The sequence below is a fragment of the Engystomops pustulosus genome, chromosome 3 (genome assembly GCF_040894005.1).
Source record: "Engystomops pustulosus chromosome 3, aEngPut4.maternal, whole genome shotgun sequence".
Taxonomy (NCBI): Eukaryota; Metazoa; Chordata; class Amphibia; order Anura; family Leptodactylidae; genus Engystomops; species Engystomops pustulosus.
The window spans coordinates 178,885,638-178,904,812 of NC_092413.1; the positions used below are offsets into that span (position 1 = coordinate 178,885,638).

The following is a 19,175-nucleotide window of genomic DNA, read 5'->3' on the forward strand; positions in this document are numbered from 1 at the left end:
GTTAACCTCATAAACAATATGCAAGGCACACTCACACTTTTCCAAAAGCTATCACACAGGACCTCTCACCCCAACACTTCAAGCTCTTCCTACCCCCACTCTTATAACACACAGGGGCCCATCTCCACTAACAACAGAAAGGATGCTATTCCCCCACTCCATGAATCCGGCCCCCAGTAGTTGAGCTATTGTACACACTTACCTCTAGTTCTTTCTGTCCTCACTCCCCATTCCTGTTGCTTCTACTCATTGTGGCTGGTAGGGTGGCAGTCATGGGGTGGCCTGGATGCTGGATGTTAAAGCAGCAGCAGGACAGAAACAAACCCAGTACTGACTGGTTGATGCTCAAACATTTACCACTAGGTTAAAGGGGTTTTCCAGTTCCATCTATGAATGACCTCGCCTATAGGTATCCTATGGGGGGGGGGGGGGAGGTCATGGAGGGGAGAGGGCACGCTCACCTCCAGTGCTGTCCCCGTGTTTTGCTTGCACAGATGTTGGTGTCTGGTGTCGCTGGAGCTCCAGTATTGGACATCACAACTGTTACAGAATGTGGAACACAAGTCATACAATATGACAACATTTAGTCTTCCTCGACCTTGTGAGGCTTTTGAAGTTATCTAGGAAACTGCACAAATTTTGTATTAGTGTTACATTTATATCAATATTTGATGTGACAATAGAAAAGTGCATCTCAGAAAAGACTGGTACATCTACCATCTAAAAAATGTCATAACTCCCTCTAAAAGGCGATTGTGCACAAAAACCAGTTCTAACTTGTACATGATTTGACAAATATAGTCACAAAGATAACATTTCTCATAACCCAGTAGAACCACAGCGCAATAGTTACAGATAAAGTATAATAGTTTGTTTATTGTATGAAGATAAATGAACAATAAAAAATATGAAAATATGAAAGTGTAATACACAAAAGTGACCACAAGAGGGGGCAAGTATAGCAGCAAATATTGTACAATAGCAGCAACAGTTTTTTTTTATATATGTATATACTGTATATTGTTCTTTCCATTTAGGATAAAGTCTAATTGTTCTTCCACTTCTAGAACAGTGCAAAGGATTCTGGGTTTCACTGACTTTCTGCTTTCCATTACATTTGATGTAAATATTACACCGCATTATAATTATTTTTGAATCTTCTTATATGGGATCAGGCTGTAAAACAAACATATTTTTCATATACAATTTCTGAAATTTCTCTCTTTTTGTTTGATGAAAATGCTTTAGTAATTATCTAACAATACATTATAGGAATTACACAATAAATAGATGTCTATGGAGAGTAATCAAATAAAGCATACAGACAGGACGGGATTGAATATAAACTTCTAGAATGCATTTAGAGCAAAGTTACCTCCACACACCACATGCGACATTCCAAAAATAAAGTCACAGTAACATATTCCATTTTCTTTTCTTTTCTGTAATTACTATATTACTATAATTCTTCCTCTTATTTTCTCTTGTTTATTCCTATTTCCCTAATCCGTTATCTATTTATAATATTATGTGTATATATATATATATATATATATATATATATATATATATATATATATTCATTTTCATTACATTTCTCTAGATTACAAAGCTGGCACAGCTTATATGTTATAGATGAAGTTACTTGTTACCTGAGCTAAGATCTTGTGAGTCCCACACAGCATCGCCATCACATCATATATGATCTTATAGATGCAAATTATCACCTGAAGTGCACTGAGGGCAATTAGAATGGAGAACAATATTATGTTCCACTCCACAACATTGCCTGGTTCTAAGCACTGAGACCAGGACGAATAGACCACAAGATACCTAGAATGAAGACACAGATATACAGATCACAGCACAGCAGTATACTGGATATATAAAAGGAGCACGACTATAGAATTTCTATATTTATAAATGGAGAAAATGTGACAAATATGACATGGATTTCAGATATTATTTCTAACAACGTCTAGTGTAAAATGTAGTTCATTTGTTTAGTCCCTCACCACTAAGCCCCTCCATAACACTACAAGGTTTCGTAAGACTGCCATGCAGGGGGAAGATGTCCCAGAGTTCCCAAACTGAGGTGCAAAACTGCCCCTGTATCTTAAAGGACTTCTAACAGCAGGATTAGGGATCATAAACCGAGCACACTTACATGCTGGTGTGTGCCCCCTCTGTAAGGATCAGCTATTCTTTTAGCTTCTTATGTCCTTTAAAAATTATGCAAATGAACCTGAGGGGCTCTGGGCTTAATTAACAACTGTGAAGCCCAGAGCCCTCGAGCTCATTTGCATAATAATTAAAGCCTTTAAAAAAAAAAACAAGGGCATATAAAGCTAAAAGAAGAGCTGATCCTGTCAGAGGGGGCACACACCAGTATGTCAGTGTGATTGGTTTACAGTCCCTCATCCTGGTGGTAGATGTCCTTAAACTTGTGACATGATAAAAAAATTATATGGATATCAGCTCAGAATATTCTGGGGTACAAACATATGGAACAATGTAAGGTATAGGAACTCCATCTTGCTAGCCAGGTACACAAAGATTGGGGCACAGGAATGACTCGGGAGTAACACCTGAATGGAAGCCTACGCTACCCTATGCTAGTCCTTGGGATACATCAATTTAATCATTTCGGAAGCAGAGGTGTGAACCTAGCCTTAGAAATGTCACAGGTCTAAAGATTAACTGCAGTATACTTTGCTATCATGTACTACTATTATTTTATTAGAATACGATCAGTACCCTCCAGCTGTGTTAGCAAAGGGGTAACTCCATCCAGTCTCTGTTCTGCAGTACGGACCTTGAGACAATCCCAGGGAGGAGATTATCAGGGAATAGCCAGAAAACAGCACACCCAGCAGAGCAAACAGCGCAGACCCTAGTCTCTGTAATACAGAAAAGTGACATATGTTAGGAAATACAATGGGACCAAATCAGCAAGCCATGTATGCCTGCCATCTCACATGACTTTTTTGACAAAGTGGGCAGAGCAAGCCAGAGTTACTACAACTTGTGGAAGAAAATTGATGCAGTATCCAAGCAGTAGAGGTACAGACTACCGGCACTACCACATTCGCATATCACATCAAGGACGAATTCAGGTCCGGGAGCCGGGGTTGTAAAATGGATCACATATACCAAGTCCCAAACCGAAACAAAAAGAAAAAAGACATGCGGCACTCACCGGTAACAGGGATAATGTTCGCTTTATTGTGGGGAAGAGTTCATAGCAGGTAGGATGTACGCCACGCCGGGGTGACGGGCCGTTTCGCGCAGTGTGCGCTTTCTCAAACCTCGGGCAAAGGTTGCAGATCTGCATTGATGCAGACAGTGGTGATCCTAGACTCTCTACTGACTGAGATGAACTATATAAACTACCTGCCCCATTGACCATACAGAGTCTTCCACCCATGCGGACATAAGGTGTGAAGGGACTGTACTGCAGGCAATGCAATTGCTATGAAAACCATCCCACGTTTTGTTAGTATTGTGAATGGTTTCTGTTAACAACAGGATGCTGCCCCTATGTCCTACTGCAGGTGCTCCCGTCTGAGGCAAGAGGCTCAAGTCACCTTCACCAAGGGCCACATCCCCACAATGGTTGTGGTTAAAGGGCTGATTGTTCTTGTTCCTGTAATTCGTATCTTTCCCACCATACACGTTAATACTTACAGAGCAATGTATGTTATATGACTGTCTCCCAGCACAGCAGGATGAGCTGCATTTATAGAAATCCACCAGCAGGAGCACAGCAGATAAAATGATCATCTGTAAAAGCAGAAGATAGTTATTGTGTTAGTAAAAGATTAACTTTACTATAAAGACGAGCTGGTGTCTCCTGTTTATTCCTCATAGAAACAGAAACAGAGAGGATGTTGTCATTCACAACCTTCATACATTATACAGTTGCAGTCATTATATTTTTAATCTTATTGCAAATTAGATTACTAAGTAAAATTAGCAAATTTTCCAGCTGTTTGCAAAAAAGCAAACAATAACTACTGTATGTTAATATCTCTACAAAAGCCACATTATTTATGTGATTTCACAGGTGGTCTTCACAGGTGGTCCCCTACTTAACCCCTTCCCGCCGCAGCCCTTTTTCGTTTTTGCGTTTTCATTTTTCACTCCCCACATTCAAAACTTTTTTATTTTTCCATGTACAGAGCTGTACGACGGCTTATTTTCTGCGTAACAAATTACACTTCAAAATGGTGGTATTTAATAGTCCATGCCGTGTACTGGGAAGCAGGAAAAAAATTCCAAATGCAGTGAAATTGGTAAAAAAAACACATTTGTGCCGTATTCTTGTGGGCTGTCTACTTTATTCTTTGGGTCGGTACGATTACAGGGATATCAAATTTGTATAGTTTTATAATGTTTTCATACATTTAAAAAAAATAAAACCTCCTGTGCTGATAGCACATTGTAATGCATGGGTTAACCCGAAGTATCTTCAGGTACTCCGGTTTCCTCCCACACTCCAAAACATACTGGTACAGTGTTTTGATTGTGAACCCCATGGGGACAGGGGCCAAATTGGCAAGCTCTGTGCAGCGCTGCGTAATCTGTGTGCACTATATAAATCAAGTATTATTATTATTAAGAACATCCTACTTACAGCCAAATGGCCCTCTGGATGTTTGTCATTAAATGTACTTTAGCCCTGAGCTACAATAAACAGCTGTAATAGTTATAAAAGGTGTCTGCAGTGAAGCTTTATTATTAATCCTGGTTCTGATGACAATCCAACATTTTTAAAATCCAATTGTCACAGAGATTAAAAAAAAAAATTGTCTGGGTTTACAATTATAAGATATACAGATCCGACTTACATACAAATTCAACTTATGAACAAATCTACAGAACCTATCTTGTACGTAACCCTGGTGGACTCCCTGTATGAGTATACTGGTAAAGACAGCATACTGACAGTGTAATCCCATACTGTACATGTACCCAGTACTAGATGTTACTGTGAGACCGGTCTGTCCTTTTCCCTGTTGTGTAGAGCTGCATTGTGTTCTCCCTCCCCCATCAGCCAGACACGACTGCGCATGCACTATATTGGCTCAGTGTGTCTGTCTCTCTGGAGGAGCCTGACATCCAGAGGAAACTGAGGGACCAACACAAATAGATCCACTGCTTTACACTGACTACTTCTCCCCACAACCACAGACCTTGCAAATAAAAGGAAAGTTGGGGCATTTAGCACAAAAATGTTCAAATTTTTTTCAGCCGTTTCCTAAAGATAAATCAGATGCAACACTTGAAAACTCAGTTGCTGTAAACTTTTCTGGGCGGTTGAAAAAGTTTTTTGGGAGCAAATCTACCAATGTACCCAAAGAAATTGCAAATATAACAGAAGAAAAAGAAAAAGCACAGATAAATGATCCCCATTAAGTTACAAGCACAGGAGCAGACAGGCTGGGTGGAAGGTAAGGTCTGCTCTCTGATCTTCCATCAGCCATGTCCTGGAGTCGTATAACTACTACTAATTACATTTTATAATAACGCTAAAAAAATCACTTTTCTTCTTTTCCATTCATTAAGTGATATTATTATATTTTATATCACGGCAACCACAAGTAACAACTATGAGGTGCTGAATCTATCTTTATAGCCATAACTATACAGCAAATATTGTTCTACCATGTAATCAAAAAATATCTATTTGAGGAATTACAACTCTAATAATGGCCAGCTAGGAAAAAGGATATTTTTGTTTAAATGAAAAATTCTATTATTGCTCTTTGCATTTTCTCCACGTCACTACAATTACAGATATTCAAGGTTAGTGAAAAGTCCCAGGACAACCCAATTTTAGAAAGTAAAGAGAAAATGACATCTCTGAATATCCCATCTAGTAATGGATGAGGGGGTCTATCTTTTACAGCATGTCCCGAACATGCCTCCAGCTTGAAGGCCGCCACACTGTAACAAGGACAAGTTTTTCCCATTGGAAGATGGTCATGTTATGCTACATGACCATCGACCAATTGTTCTATCAAAGAAGAACAGAATTGTAAATTGTGAGTTACAAGTTATTAGCACAGAGAATGAGCTTGGTGTTCAGAGCTATAGATAACTTGTGAAATAACTGTGCATCACTGGGAACGTTTCCAACTGCTTGCAACGTTCTGTGTTGATAATGTATGAACCACAAGATTTTGCAAATCTGCAGCAATTGATTTCTGAGAACATTCTGCGCTCATTTCATATGCTAGATGATCACCTTTCCACTTCCCCTTGACCCAAGATGGCAGCCATGTTGTGGGCATAGCCTCAAAGAGTGACGCCCTCACCCATTACGTGGTGTTCAAAAATGCCATTTACCCTTTTGCTTATGAAATAAAAAGTTCCTGTGACTTTTGTACCTGTACAAAAAATATTCCATAAAATGTTTTAATAAATTACTCACCATAAGGCCCCCAAAACAGATCCCTTGGAAGTACCAAACATAGTTTGTGAGCTGATTGCTGGCAGCATACGTGCTATCACCATTGGGAAAGTATAGAAGGATATTCACAACAATACTCCATACAGCCAGGGGAATTAGAGCCAGAATGGAATATTCTGAGCAATTCTTAAGAAACATCTTTAAGCAGCTACTAGCGAGGAGCTAGGCTTGTATATCAGGTCACTATGGTGCCGTGTGCGGACAACTCTGCTGAACCGGCAGGTTGCTGGGAAATCATCAAACAATACACACAATGGACGACCTGGAGGCAAACAGCAAACACAGGACTGACAGGAGGATTCCAACCTTCTGTGTAGAGAACACAAAATCATGCAATTTTCTATTATCCATGTAATTGCAATTCAATTTTTTTCATATTAAAGTTTATTAAAGATTTTAACAAGTCAATAACATAACAAAGCTTAAGACAATACAAAGGTAAGAAAGTTGTTTCCACTTGGGATATACATTAAATAGTGCTAGGCTGCAGTCCACAGACTGTCAAGGATAGTTATTACAATATTTCATGCAATTTCAATTTTACTCCATTTTATTATAGTTAAAACCTTCTTCTAAAGATAACAAACAAAGCAGTCATGTGACAATGGAGGAGCACATCTTACACTGATCCTACAGTTCCATTTTAAAGATAACCAAGTGTTGATCATGTGAACACACTTCGTTCACCTAGCAGAAGTGTTTCCTTATATTCGTCCACAATGTAATAATGCAATTGTATGCATATCAAAGCAATACAGTCAAAGGGGTTGTCCAAAGGTTGAAACATGGCCGTTTATTTTTCCATTTATCTCCATTAAAAAACTGGCATAAACCATAGTAAGGTGTGGAACTGTTTTTGGAAGAAATCAGCCCTTCTTTTCTACCTCCGGACAACCCCTTAAATAGTAAAAAAAAGTCATAAAAACTTGTCAATGTTGTCAATTTGTTCATGAAGTTAACTGAGAAAAAAAAGTACAGGGTAAACAGACACAGAGAATGATATGGGTGCTCCTTCTCCATAAACACGGACAGATAAGGTAATGAAATGCTGTAGTAATTCTGTATATACACAGACACACATGATGGGGAGATCCTGTAGTAATCCTGTATATACACTGACACACATGATGCGGAACTGCTGTAGTAATTCTGTATATACACAGACACACTGGATGGGGAACTGCTGTAGTAATTCTGTATATACACTGACACACATGATGCGGAGCTGCTGTAGTAATTCTGTATATACACTGACACACATGATGCAGAGCTGCTGTAGTAACCCTGTATATACACACTAATAGACATGATAGGGAAATGCTATAGTAATCCTATACAGTATATACACAGACACACTGGATGGGGAGATGATGTAGTAATCCTGCATATACCCAGATAGACATGATGAGGAGATGGTGTAGTCAGGAGTGAACTTAGCTTGTCTGCTGCCTGAGGCAAACTATAGAAAGACACCCCTCTCCCCCCAAATTTTGAAGCCACATATTTTTTTACATTCTTATTGTGCAATCCAAATGAAGTTAGTATGGTCAGTATTATAAAATGTATATAGATTAGATTTATATAAACACCTTCCTTCAGGAATACTTGGATGGGGAGGGCTCACAAGCTGAGCCGTCTCCAAACAAGGTGGGTGTTAGCTACATATTGCTGCATATTGCTGGCACTGATGGATATGATCACCCTTCCCCTGTGAGGTCAACAGTGGATGATGATCAGTTGTTATGAGAACTGGTTAGTCATTCATGAAACCGCCACATTCATCGCCACAGTATATGGTAAAAGCGATGAGACTCCCAAAGGTCAAAGTACCCCTGGGGGGGGGGTCTAAAAAAGTTAAAAAGAAAATTATATTAAACCCTAAAAGTTTAAATGACCCCCCTAGAACTGATATAAAAATAAACAACAAAAATCATAAACATATTCTTTATCGTCATGTCCCAAAATGTCCTGATCTATCAGGTTATTCCCGGCGTTGAAGCCCGTAATACAAAATACCGCCCATATGTCTGAACCACCACTTTTTGCCATTTCCAACCCATTTCACTGGCAAGTAAAATTTGTTTAGCTGAAAACAGCTCCACATACAGATCTGTATGTTGAAAACTGAAAAAAGTATGGATTTTAAAAGGCGCGGAGCAAAAAACAGGGGAACAAAAAAAGGTTGTTAAGAAGTTAAAAAAATACACCAAATTCTGAGACCCATAAATTATTTGTGCTATGACGTAAGGAGCTATGCAAGGTGTAATTGTTGTGGGATAAGCTCATTATTGGAGACTATGTTGAACATGTTGAACACTTTTTATTAAAATTTTCTCAAAAATGGTGAAAAAGCAGACTTTTTTTAATCTCTATTATTTATAATGCGTTTCAGCCAGTCTTGTGATATGGCAGCACTGTGTCCACTGCGACACAAAACTCTGCACCTAAAGATGGGTTCCATTGCCGATTTGACATTGCTCCACATATATGTCTAAAGTCTGACATAATTGTACGCCCGTTAAACTGAGTGCACCAGGAAAAAAATCTTGTGCACTCAGTTTAAGCGCTATAGGCAAGTGCAGGGAGCCCGGATTATTGAAGACCGCGCACTGGTCTTCAGTAATCCGGCGCACTCTTCACACTAATCCCTAATGATAAATATGACTCAATAAATTCATTTGTAACCTCATTCATTCTACATCTGTCCATCTCAGCCCTGCTGCAACTTACTATTGTAGTCAGATGTAGCAGAGATGGGGTGGACACCTCAGCCCCTCTACATAAGGAAGGGCATTTTACTTTATCTGTACACATACACACAGTGCTACATACACATGGCCATACACAGTCATCTATCATGGGGACAGATACAACAGTAAATATACAGATATAGGCACATACTGTACCAAAGATATATACTTACATAATTATAGAGAGATTTTAGCAAACCTATACAGGCACAATTCTACCTTATTACTGACTTAAGTGTACAGGAGAGGGGCAGCTTGTGCCAGGGGTGAGGGTCACATGCTAGGGCTTTCCTTACCCTCACAGCAAGCATAGGGCTGCTGGGCAGCATGATAAGACGTCATAGACCTGCTGCTGCTGAGCCTCATGGGGACAGATTCCCTGGTTGTGAGTGCAGCAGGACACAGTGGAGTCTTCTAGTGAAGTGCAAGCGAATAGAAAGCTGCCTGCCATTGTGAGTCTTCAGAGGCAACTCCTCTTTTTGCCTACAGATGAATCAGCTCAGGACTTGCTTCCCTTAGCGTTCCTGACACACAGCATGTACTGGGCTGATTGTTTGCTTCTCTAATCAGTACAATCGCATCTCACTGCCCTGCAGGAAACTTTATACTAAGCTTTGTGCCTCTACTGCACATGCCAGTTCTGCCAGTAGCTGACTGATGCACTGACTGAACCTCACCTGGGACAGTGGCTGTGCCACCCCCTGCCACCTTACAGCCTGTGACTCGTAGGCAGCCAGAATGTGCCGTGTTCAGAATTATTATGAAGTTCAAGTGACACATACGGACTGCTTCCATTACTTGTCGACAAGATGCCGCCCCATGTGTCCACCACTTGGCGCCGCCTGAGGCGATTGTCTCAAGTCGCCTCCTGGAAGGTGTGCCCCTGGTTGTAGTCATTATGTATATACATTGACACACATTATGGGGAGATGCTGTAATAATCCTGTGTATACACTGATAGACATGATAGGGGGATGATGGAGTAATACTGTATATACACAGACACACATGATGGGGAGATGATGTAGTAATACTGTATATACACTGATAGACATGATTGATCAGGAGTCATTCTGTATCCACAGGCTGTGCTGAGCTGTGCTGAGGACAAAAATACACCAGGTCTGACCTGGTATAGCTCTGCTAAGAAACCTGCAAACAATTATTGGTGAATGTTTGCAGATATTTAGAAAGTACACAGGCACGGGTTGTGAACAGCACTATACTGGTGGTTGTGCCCCTTGATGCCACCTCCATGCCCATAAGGAGTGGAGGTGGTGTAGTAGCATAATTAATTGTGATCTCTTGCAGTGTGCAAGAATGTGCAATTATTGCAGGGCTTCTACGCCACAAAACTGTAGTAGAAGCACTGATAAATCCACAAAAATAAGGCCTCATATAGCTAACATGACTGAACATGTAAAAAGTTAAGACTATTGAAAGGTGATAAAAATTACAAAAATCTTTGGACATGTTTTCCCAAGATGGTAATTCACCTTCAAATTCCATTCCATTTAAAACCCAATAATAAATATAACTAAATATTGCAAGAAAAGTGTAATGGAAGAGTAATAGAAGACAAAACTACTTTAATTAGTATCAGCTTCATACAGTGTTATAATGAGGTTATACAACCAACCCCAACACAATATCTGCTTTTACTTCATGACTCATTCCATACAACCTTTGTATAAAAAGTAACATTTATTGCATATCCAGCTACGATATTAAATACATAATTCTGTACAATCACATATACAAGTCATATAGCAAAAATACAACGCGCTTCTTCATATTCATGTCCTGCATTCCAGGAATCAGCAAACGTATTGCTACAAAAAGAAGAAAAAATACATTTCATAAATAGAATTGTCAAGATCAATCTAATTTAAAAGAAAAAACAAGACATTTATCATGATCACGAAACAATAGCAACATCTAACACTGCATATAAATAAGTAACTTCTAATAATTTAAGTGGGTTAGAGTTAGAACTTGGCCATGGTTCGCTTTATATGAGCTATTGGTCATCACAATGATTGCATCTTCAACAGAATGCATATAGACAGAGCAATAATCTGTATTGAATGGTTCATACGTAATGGGGGAGATATATTAATGTGAGGGTCTTTAGATCAGTGCAGAGTAGAACTAGACAGTTCTCCGCTGCTCCAGATTAATCATTGTTATTGTATGTGGATGATTAATCTGGTGCAGTATAGGACTGAGGAGTTGTACTTTGCACCTCCTAGTGGTTGGTCTAGTTTGCTGCGCCACAATATTGAATTTTCTGGCGCATGCGTTATTTTCTAGTGTAGTCCTCTTTTACTGAGGGGTGGAGTTGGTAAACCACCTAAAAATGGTCTAAAGAATGTGGCGCAGGGCATTTCAAGTGTAAACGACTCCAGTTTTCTGTCGTAGACAGATTGATACATCTCCCCCTATGAGTGATCATTGATGCGCCCATTCATTTACATTACTTTTGGCTGCATAAAAGATTAAATCAGCCATTAACTCTTCGCTGACCTATGTCTTGTACAAATGAGGCGATGATCAGAAGAGATCATTGTTATGAAAGGTCTTTCAGATGATAATTGACTTAAAAGGGAACCTACCACCACAATTCTACCTATAAAGGTAGAACGGGTGGTAGGTGGATGTATGGGACGTGAGGATAGGCCCTTTTAGAGCTAATCGTCAGGTCCGGGCTATCTTTTAGAAAACTTTCTACCCTTACATCTTTAGTGCGCAGCTCCTCGTAGCTGCGCGCCCTCGACTGAGAAGCCGGAGTTCTGCATATGCGCAGTAGCTCCAGCTTCGAAACTGTGGCTGCGCAGCCGCGGGCCTGCGTTCTGCGCATGCGCAGAACACGGCTTCTCGGACGAGGGCGCGCAACTAGCAGGAGCAGCGTGCCAAAGATGTAAGGGTAGGAGGAGAAAAGAGGCTACTGGGGGGTGGAGTAGCTGCGACGTGTAGCCTCATGTCCGACTCTGTGATGTAAATGAGGTCACTGCTGTATAGACACCCCCTACAGAATTTGCAAGTGTCTGTCTATTATTATGCATAGACCTATTAGCTAGAATATAAATTACACTTTATCGTAAAAGTACTCTAACAATAATTACACGGAAAGTTATAAACAATTTAGTAATTTTGTACTTTTGCATAGCAATTCCTTAAATGGGGACTCACATAGAAGTTGTTCTTGACTTCTATTAAAATTATTAGTGTTACATGCAGGAACAATGAACAGATATGTATTTATTTACCTGGGATTTTTCTTGACAGCAACAGGCTCCACATATTCCTCCAACTAAGCCGTTGATGACCTGTATTAAGCATAAAATGATTTCGATGCCGGACAAACCCAGTAAGATGGAGAAGAGGGTGACATTCCATACAACAACATTTCGTGGTTCTTCACACCGAGACCAAGTTGAATGGTCAGCCAAATAGCTGCAAGACAGACAGCAAGTTATATAGTGTAGAGGAATAAATAAAAAGCAGTCTTTAAAATGTATCCATAGATTGCTACATAAAGTAATATTAATATATCTATATCTATATTTGTCTAGTAGCCTGAAAATTTGAGAATTTAGGGACCTAGATCCATAAAAAAAAATCTGTTTGGAACCAAACCCAAATGAGCAACATCCAAGATCAGTTCTGGCATTTATCGTGGGTGTTAACAGTTTGAAAGTCTTCGGCATAGATGGAGATGGCCTCTAAATCACAGTGGTCAAGGGTGTCGGCACTAATATAGCACCATATGCTCCATTGAGTAAAAGATTTAAAGGGAACTTGTCACAAAAGACAGGTTAGAGAAGCCCATCACACCTGCAGTGCAGATATGCCTTTATGCCTTCTCTAAGTATTTGCATTAGAATATAATTGTGTGTTTTAACTTACCTTGCACCCTGACAGAATCAACTGTGTAGTCCCAGGGGTTGGGCTTTGGTTTGCATTTCATAAAACAACACGTGACTCATCTGTGCTGCAGAATGCTCAGCTCTTGGCGCCAAACTTTTTGCTTCTGAACAGCTCCTCCCTCCTGCTCTCTCACAGAGCTTACAGCCTGGTGGGCTGATATGAGTGGGGAAGGGAGGAGCTGTACAGGAGCATAAAAGTGGGGGCTGAGGAGTCTGTATCACAGACAAGTCACATGTTGTTTTTTGAAATGCATCCAAACCAAAGCCCAACCCCTGGGACTATACAGAGGATTCTGTCAGGGGGCAAGGTAAGTTATAACACATACTTATATTGTAATCCAATATAACCTGATCTAGTTTGGGTTTTGGATCTGCTGAGCACTACAGTAGTAAGGGCGTTCCAGTAGTGAACTAGAAGAAGGCAAATAAAGTCATTTTATGAACTTAAGTTGCCCCAGGAGTTGAAAAACTGAAATGTAAATTTAAAAAAAATTATCTGGCTCAGAGCCACAAAATTCAGTTTGATGATCAGTGCAGAAGACTAATCACATATGACTTGTCATATACATTAGGAGGATGTGGTTTCTATTTCTGAAGACCTGTAAATCTCCCCCCTTGATCCACAAAGAGACCCGGCGCAGTACGTTCCAACTCAAAATCTTTAGCAAGCCTTAACGTTCCGCGTCGGGTCTCTTTGTGGATCCACGGGAGAGATTTACAGGTCTTTAGAAACAGAAACTGCATCCTCCTGGTCCTTTGGTCGGTGTTCACACCGAGATACCTCCCAGAGGCAGCGCATCGTTCGGAACCCATTAACTTATACATGAGTTGTGCCATCAGCACAACCACATAAGGTGAGTGGGTCACTCTCCTTATCTTTTTGTCACATACATAAAGAAATTGACAGACAATCTCTCATTTGTTAGATGACCATCACACTTGTCCGGCAGAGGGATAGGACATATTTTTAATAATTTAATGAAAAAAGCTACATACTGTGTATTAGTATTTGCAAATGGATAGCTCCACGTTCCATTGTTATAGCATTTAGGTCCTTCTGCTAAGCCCAGTGCAGAAATGATGAGACAATAACCGGCACCAACTATTCCAATTAATGCAGCCACAACAGATCCCAGCATCTGGAAGCAAGAAGAAGCATTAGTGTCTGTTATATCCAGTGCTCATTCACTCTAATATCTGCAATATTATTATTACATTTTTTATGTTCAGTTTAAGAAACAAAAAATGAAAATAATAATTCAAGAACTGGAACCATCAAATGACAAACATGAATGCATTTAATGGATCCCACTGACTCAAAAGAAAATATTTGATGTTATCAGCGCTGGATAATTCATAGTCATGTGAATTTAGTCTTATAAACAAACTTACTGCACAACTTCTGCCACAGTTCCTATTGCCACAGCATCCACAGCAATCCTCTTCTTCCAATCCAATGCACACGAACGCTGGAATCAGCATCTGGAAAAAAAACATATGAACTAAATGACGGAGACGTATTTCTGTGCACAGCTAATTTTCTGTACATTCATAAGTTATGGTGTGTTAAGAAAACAACCCTAGAAGCAGCCGAAAACAGTTTGTTAGCAAAAGTGTCAATATAAACTTCGAAGTGGACCACGGTCTTCTCTTCCCCACTTAGAGTCATGCAATAACACCAGAAGTTAAAATGACTATTTTGGGAGGAAACCTGGAGTGGATGTTATGCAGTACATTTTGTACAATGTATATGTCCTGGCTTAGACAATTTCACTGAAATGTACTTTTGCACACAGAGGAAATAAATCCCTGTAAGTACAGTCTATTGTTTCCTGGCAGTTTCCCACTGACCCTGGATACAATAGGGGACATTTATCAAATGAACTGGACAAAACAATTACATCAAAGAAGCCATCAACATCTGTGACGTCAGAGTCGGTGGCTGTTCAGTCGATTTGTGCAAATTTCACAAAATTTGTGCAAAAATCCGATATAAATAACAGCCAAAAAGCAGTTCAGAAATCATCAACACAAGAAAAATAGAAGAATAAAGTAATGAAAATTGTGAATAAGGGGGGAACCAGTTAAGGGCAAACACAGATGACCGGGGTCACCTTGTGAATTACATATAGTGCATTGTACTGTTTAACTGACTGAGCACAGTGTCGGGATAGGACTCGCACCATAATACCAGCACCAAAACTGTAATCATAAGTATATATCACTATGATGCACAGAGCCCGGTCCTCTGCACTGTGGTCAGGCCTTGAAACAGAATACTGCATCCTCCGGGATTCTGACCAGCCACGGCCAGTGTGAATTTGCCCTAATGCCATCTACAAAATCAGAGGGTATCCCGGTATCTGTGATTTCAGTAGAAATCTACTCAATGTGCCACAAGGACGCACAGCTATGAATAGTTTTAATCTGTATGTGAACTTAAGGTTTCCTTATCTCGTTACACCCTTTTGTAAAGTTCTTGTTGTTATTGGGATTGAATAAATAAAGGTTGTAGAGAACAGGTACAGATTAACAGCTTCTCCAACGTGAACGGACAAGTCAGAGGAGGGCAGGGTCACTGAGTCACGTGTATCTCCTTGAAACCATTGTATTGTTTAAACAAAGAGGAAATATTATTGTGTTGGACACATATCTACAACCTATTTGTGGGTCTAATACATTAATTAATGTAGAAAATAGTAGATTCACACGGCACTCCTTATAGCCCGGGGCTTGGATAGGATCCTGCTACCTACAGTTAACCTGGCACTGAAATGTGTTTTGCTAATTGAATTCTTTATCAGCCATCAAGACAAACTCGTGACCATCTACACCTTTCTAAACCCCTGATTAATAAGAAAAGCAGGTTGGCATTGGTGACTAGCGCCAACTGGCTGATTTTCTTAAAACTGATGGTTTGATAAAAGTTCCTGACAGTGAAGGAAATGCAAAAGTTTATGCTTTCCATACAATGTATCATTATTTCATCATTGTATCAATCTCCAGAGCAGGTTGCAGAACGGACTGTATGTATATTGCTAATCAAAACTGCTTAGATTATGAGAAAACCATGGAAAAGCTAATGGAATAATGGGTACTCTTTAAGGGTAGTTTCACATTGGCGTTGTTTTTTACATCAGTGATTTTTCACTGAGCCCATTCTAGGTTATGTTATATATATTTCATTTTCTGTACAGTGCCTGAAGAAGGTCTGATGTTATAAGACCAAAACATTACATTAATTTTGGATTGCCGATTCACTATAATAAAATATGCAAATCAAGTATCACAGGAGTGCCACGTTTTTTTCAACATTCTAGGTTATGGACACATACAGTTTTCTCTCCCTGGCTTCAGTGATTTTTGGACACATACAGATTGGTTTTCGCTTCCTGGCTTTAGTGATTTGTCACTGATGCCTTACTGAGCCATTCTTTTCAGGGGGATTTTTCACACTTCTGTTATTTCCACTGATCCAATGTTGGCAGTGAACACAAAAAAGCCTGGTTAGAACAGGTTATAAACTGATCACAGATCAGTGTCGAAAAAGTCCATTGAAAAGAATGGTTCAGTAAAGCATCAGTGACAAATCAATGAAGCGAAAACTAATCTGTATGTGTCCAAAATGGGTTTAGTGAAAAATCACTTGTGTGAAATAAATGCCAATGTGAATGTACCCCGAGAGAACCGGGGTCAGTGTGTGAATCACAGATCTGCAGTGGCCGGATTTCACATCATAATGATATACAGTAGCACAAGGAGTCCCTTCTTCTCTGCTAAAAATGCAGCACCAAACTACAATCATGAGAACCTAGGAATATATAACTGTGATGCATTATGCCCAGTCCTCAAGGGCACCCCGGATGGTTCATAAAATCCAGCAAATGTAGGTCTATGAAACATGGAGTGATTACAGTTTTGTGTTTAGCCCTAACTTGAATGATATAGAACAAACTATCAGCAAAGATAACAATATAGGATTTCAAGCAGAGTTCCTATACTACAATATCAAAAGCTGCTGTTACTAAAACCTCCTTTGCAAGAACAGTTGAAAGAACCTACTGATAAAACATTAAAAAACATATTAATAGGAACTAGAGATCGATGGAGCCGGAAAGAACTACTCATTCATGGCACAGACCTTAAAACATAGACAAATTAAATTATTGTTATAAAAAGTAAAACTAAAATACTTACAACAAGACCAGCTCCTGCGAGACCTTCGAAAAACCATACATATCTGGACAGGTGGCCGTCTCTGGCGTACTGTGTTTTTCCATCGGGGAAGTATAACAAAAGGTTAGCAACAATTGAACATATAGCCAGGATGAGCAGAAGATAGCCAATGCACTTTGCACATCTGCCGAAACACATCTTTGCTGTTCTTGTGGTGGGGATCTGCTATATCCTCTGCAGGTGCTGGTGCAGGTTATACAGTGAGAGCCTTTTGTTCTAGCTCTTAAATACCCAGACCTGTGTTAGTCACCAGGGTGAGACCTATTAATACCAGTACAAACCACTTACTACAGAAGGTGAGAATCAGGAGGTTTTTTTTTTTGGATCCTACCACCCATGTATTAAAAAAAAGGCGGGGTGAGATAACGTCTTATTTGCATTGCAACCTGCCTGAGCGAAAACCGTGACGTCACCTTTCTCTTAAGTAGTTTTCTATGAGATTCATTCTCATGTGATGTGTGTATGCAGACTTACTAATGTTCTCAGTAATTTACCTAGAGAATACAAGCTCGGAGCTTTGCTTCCATTACCTGTTGTCATCTGCATTGAACATGTGCACTTACAATTGCTGAACAAGCTTCCATATCTCTGGAGGCCTCCTTACAATATATTTGCTCATCCGCATTTTCATTGTTCATTAAGATCTACAGGCAGCTGGGGCCCCAGGGCTGAGGGTTATATTTATATCTTGTCCCTATAACACTATGTCACCAGGTCACCAAGTCACTAAACGTATAGCATGAACTTATAATCTTTAACGCCTTAAATCTTAAATGTCCCCCAATATATGCTCTGGAAATATGATCAAATGACAAGCATACTCAGATATGGTCCCTCAGCATAATGTGACCAAGTTGTATCCGTGAATTTACACTGATACATGGCAAAGGACTTAGATGCAGACACTGTATAATTAATTTGCTTAGACAAATTGGTTAAGTAGACAGGGTCAACCATAACAGAATAAGGCTGGGTTCACATTGCATTTTGTGTCATAATGAGGATTCCGATGTCCTTGGCAGACTTACCCTGCTGTACGCCAATACAGTGGGATACATCACCCAGGAAACTCCTCCTCCCTCCTGAATGCAGCAGCTTAGCATAAACGAAAAACGTGATGTGAACCCAGCCTGAAAGCCTTCTAAATCAAGCATGATAACCCAGGGATACTGTCCCTGGTCGCAGACCTACCTGTGTGCCTCCCTGTGCCCCTGGAGCCCGTCTGCAGCCTCACTTACCTTCCCTCACTCCAGCGGCCAGTGGCGTAACTACCGCCATAGCAGCCGTAGCAGCTGCTACGGGGCCCATGAGGTTCAGGGGCCCGGGGATGCACGGACCCTGTGTGCAGTGCTTTGCAAAGTGGTCCGGGAATGCACTACCGGGTGCCTGGAAGATCGTGTCCCCGGGCCCCTCCCTCTGTGTCCCAGCTACCGCCCACCTCTCTCCTGGCGCACCCACCTCTCCTGGATCGTCCAGTCACTGAAACTCCCCCCCGCCACCTCGCTGACCGACCCGCCCACCAGCCACCTCCCGTCCGCCGTCACAGGTGAGCGAGGCCCGCCTACCCCCCTACATAGGACTGCACAGTTGACGACCACGCCCCCAGCCCTCCCGCCCAGCGAACACACCCCCCTCGCCCTCCCGCCCGTGAACGGATCACCCTACCCCCTCCAGGCCCGCGCGCACATCCCCCTCCCCCCGCCCGAACAAGCAACCGCACCAAACCCCCCCCCCCTTCTGCCTGAACAACCACCGGAACACCCGCCTGACGCCACGGCCGGGTGG

General features: G+C 40.7%; 2 protein-coding genes across 2 annotated transcripts; both read right to left on the bottom strand.

Annotated features, from left to right (window-relative positions):
- Nucleotides 1-866: 866 nt before the first annotated feature.
- On the bottom strand, nt 867-10,648 carry TM4SF18 (transmembrane 4 L six family member 18). The gene is made up of 5 exons (XM_072143104.1): nt 6,437-10,648; nt 3,688-3,783; nt 2,758-2,900; nt 1,653-1,833; nt 867-1,176 (listed from the first exon to the last, which is right to left on the bottom strand). Exons 1-5 carry the CDS (start codon nt 6,611-6,613, stop codon nt 1,162-1,164), a joined length of 612 nt encoding a protein of 203 aa, XP_071999205.1. The 5' UTR covers nt 6,614-10,648; the 3' UTR covers nt 867-1,161.
- Nucleotides 10,649-10,797: 149 nt separating this feature from the next.
- TM4SF1 (transmembrane 4 L six family member 1) lies at nt 10,798-17,669 on the bottom strand. The gene is made up of 5 exons (XM_072143102.1): nt 17,352-17,669; nt 14,547-14,636; nt 14,151-14,293; nt 12,495-12,681; nt 10,798-11,057 (listed from the first exon to the last, which is right to left on the bottom strand). The coding sequence occupies exons 1-5, from the start codon at nt 17,526-17,528 to the stop codon at nt 11,043-11,045; spliced, it is 612 nt and encodes a 203-aa protein (XP_071999203.1). The 5' UTR covers nt 17,529-17,669; the 3' UTR covers nt 10,798-11,042.
- Nucleotides 17,670-19,175: the final 1,506 nt, after the last annotated feature.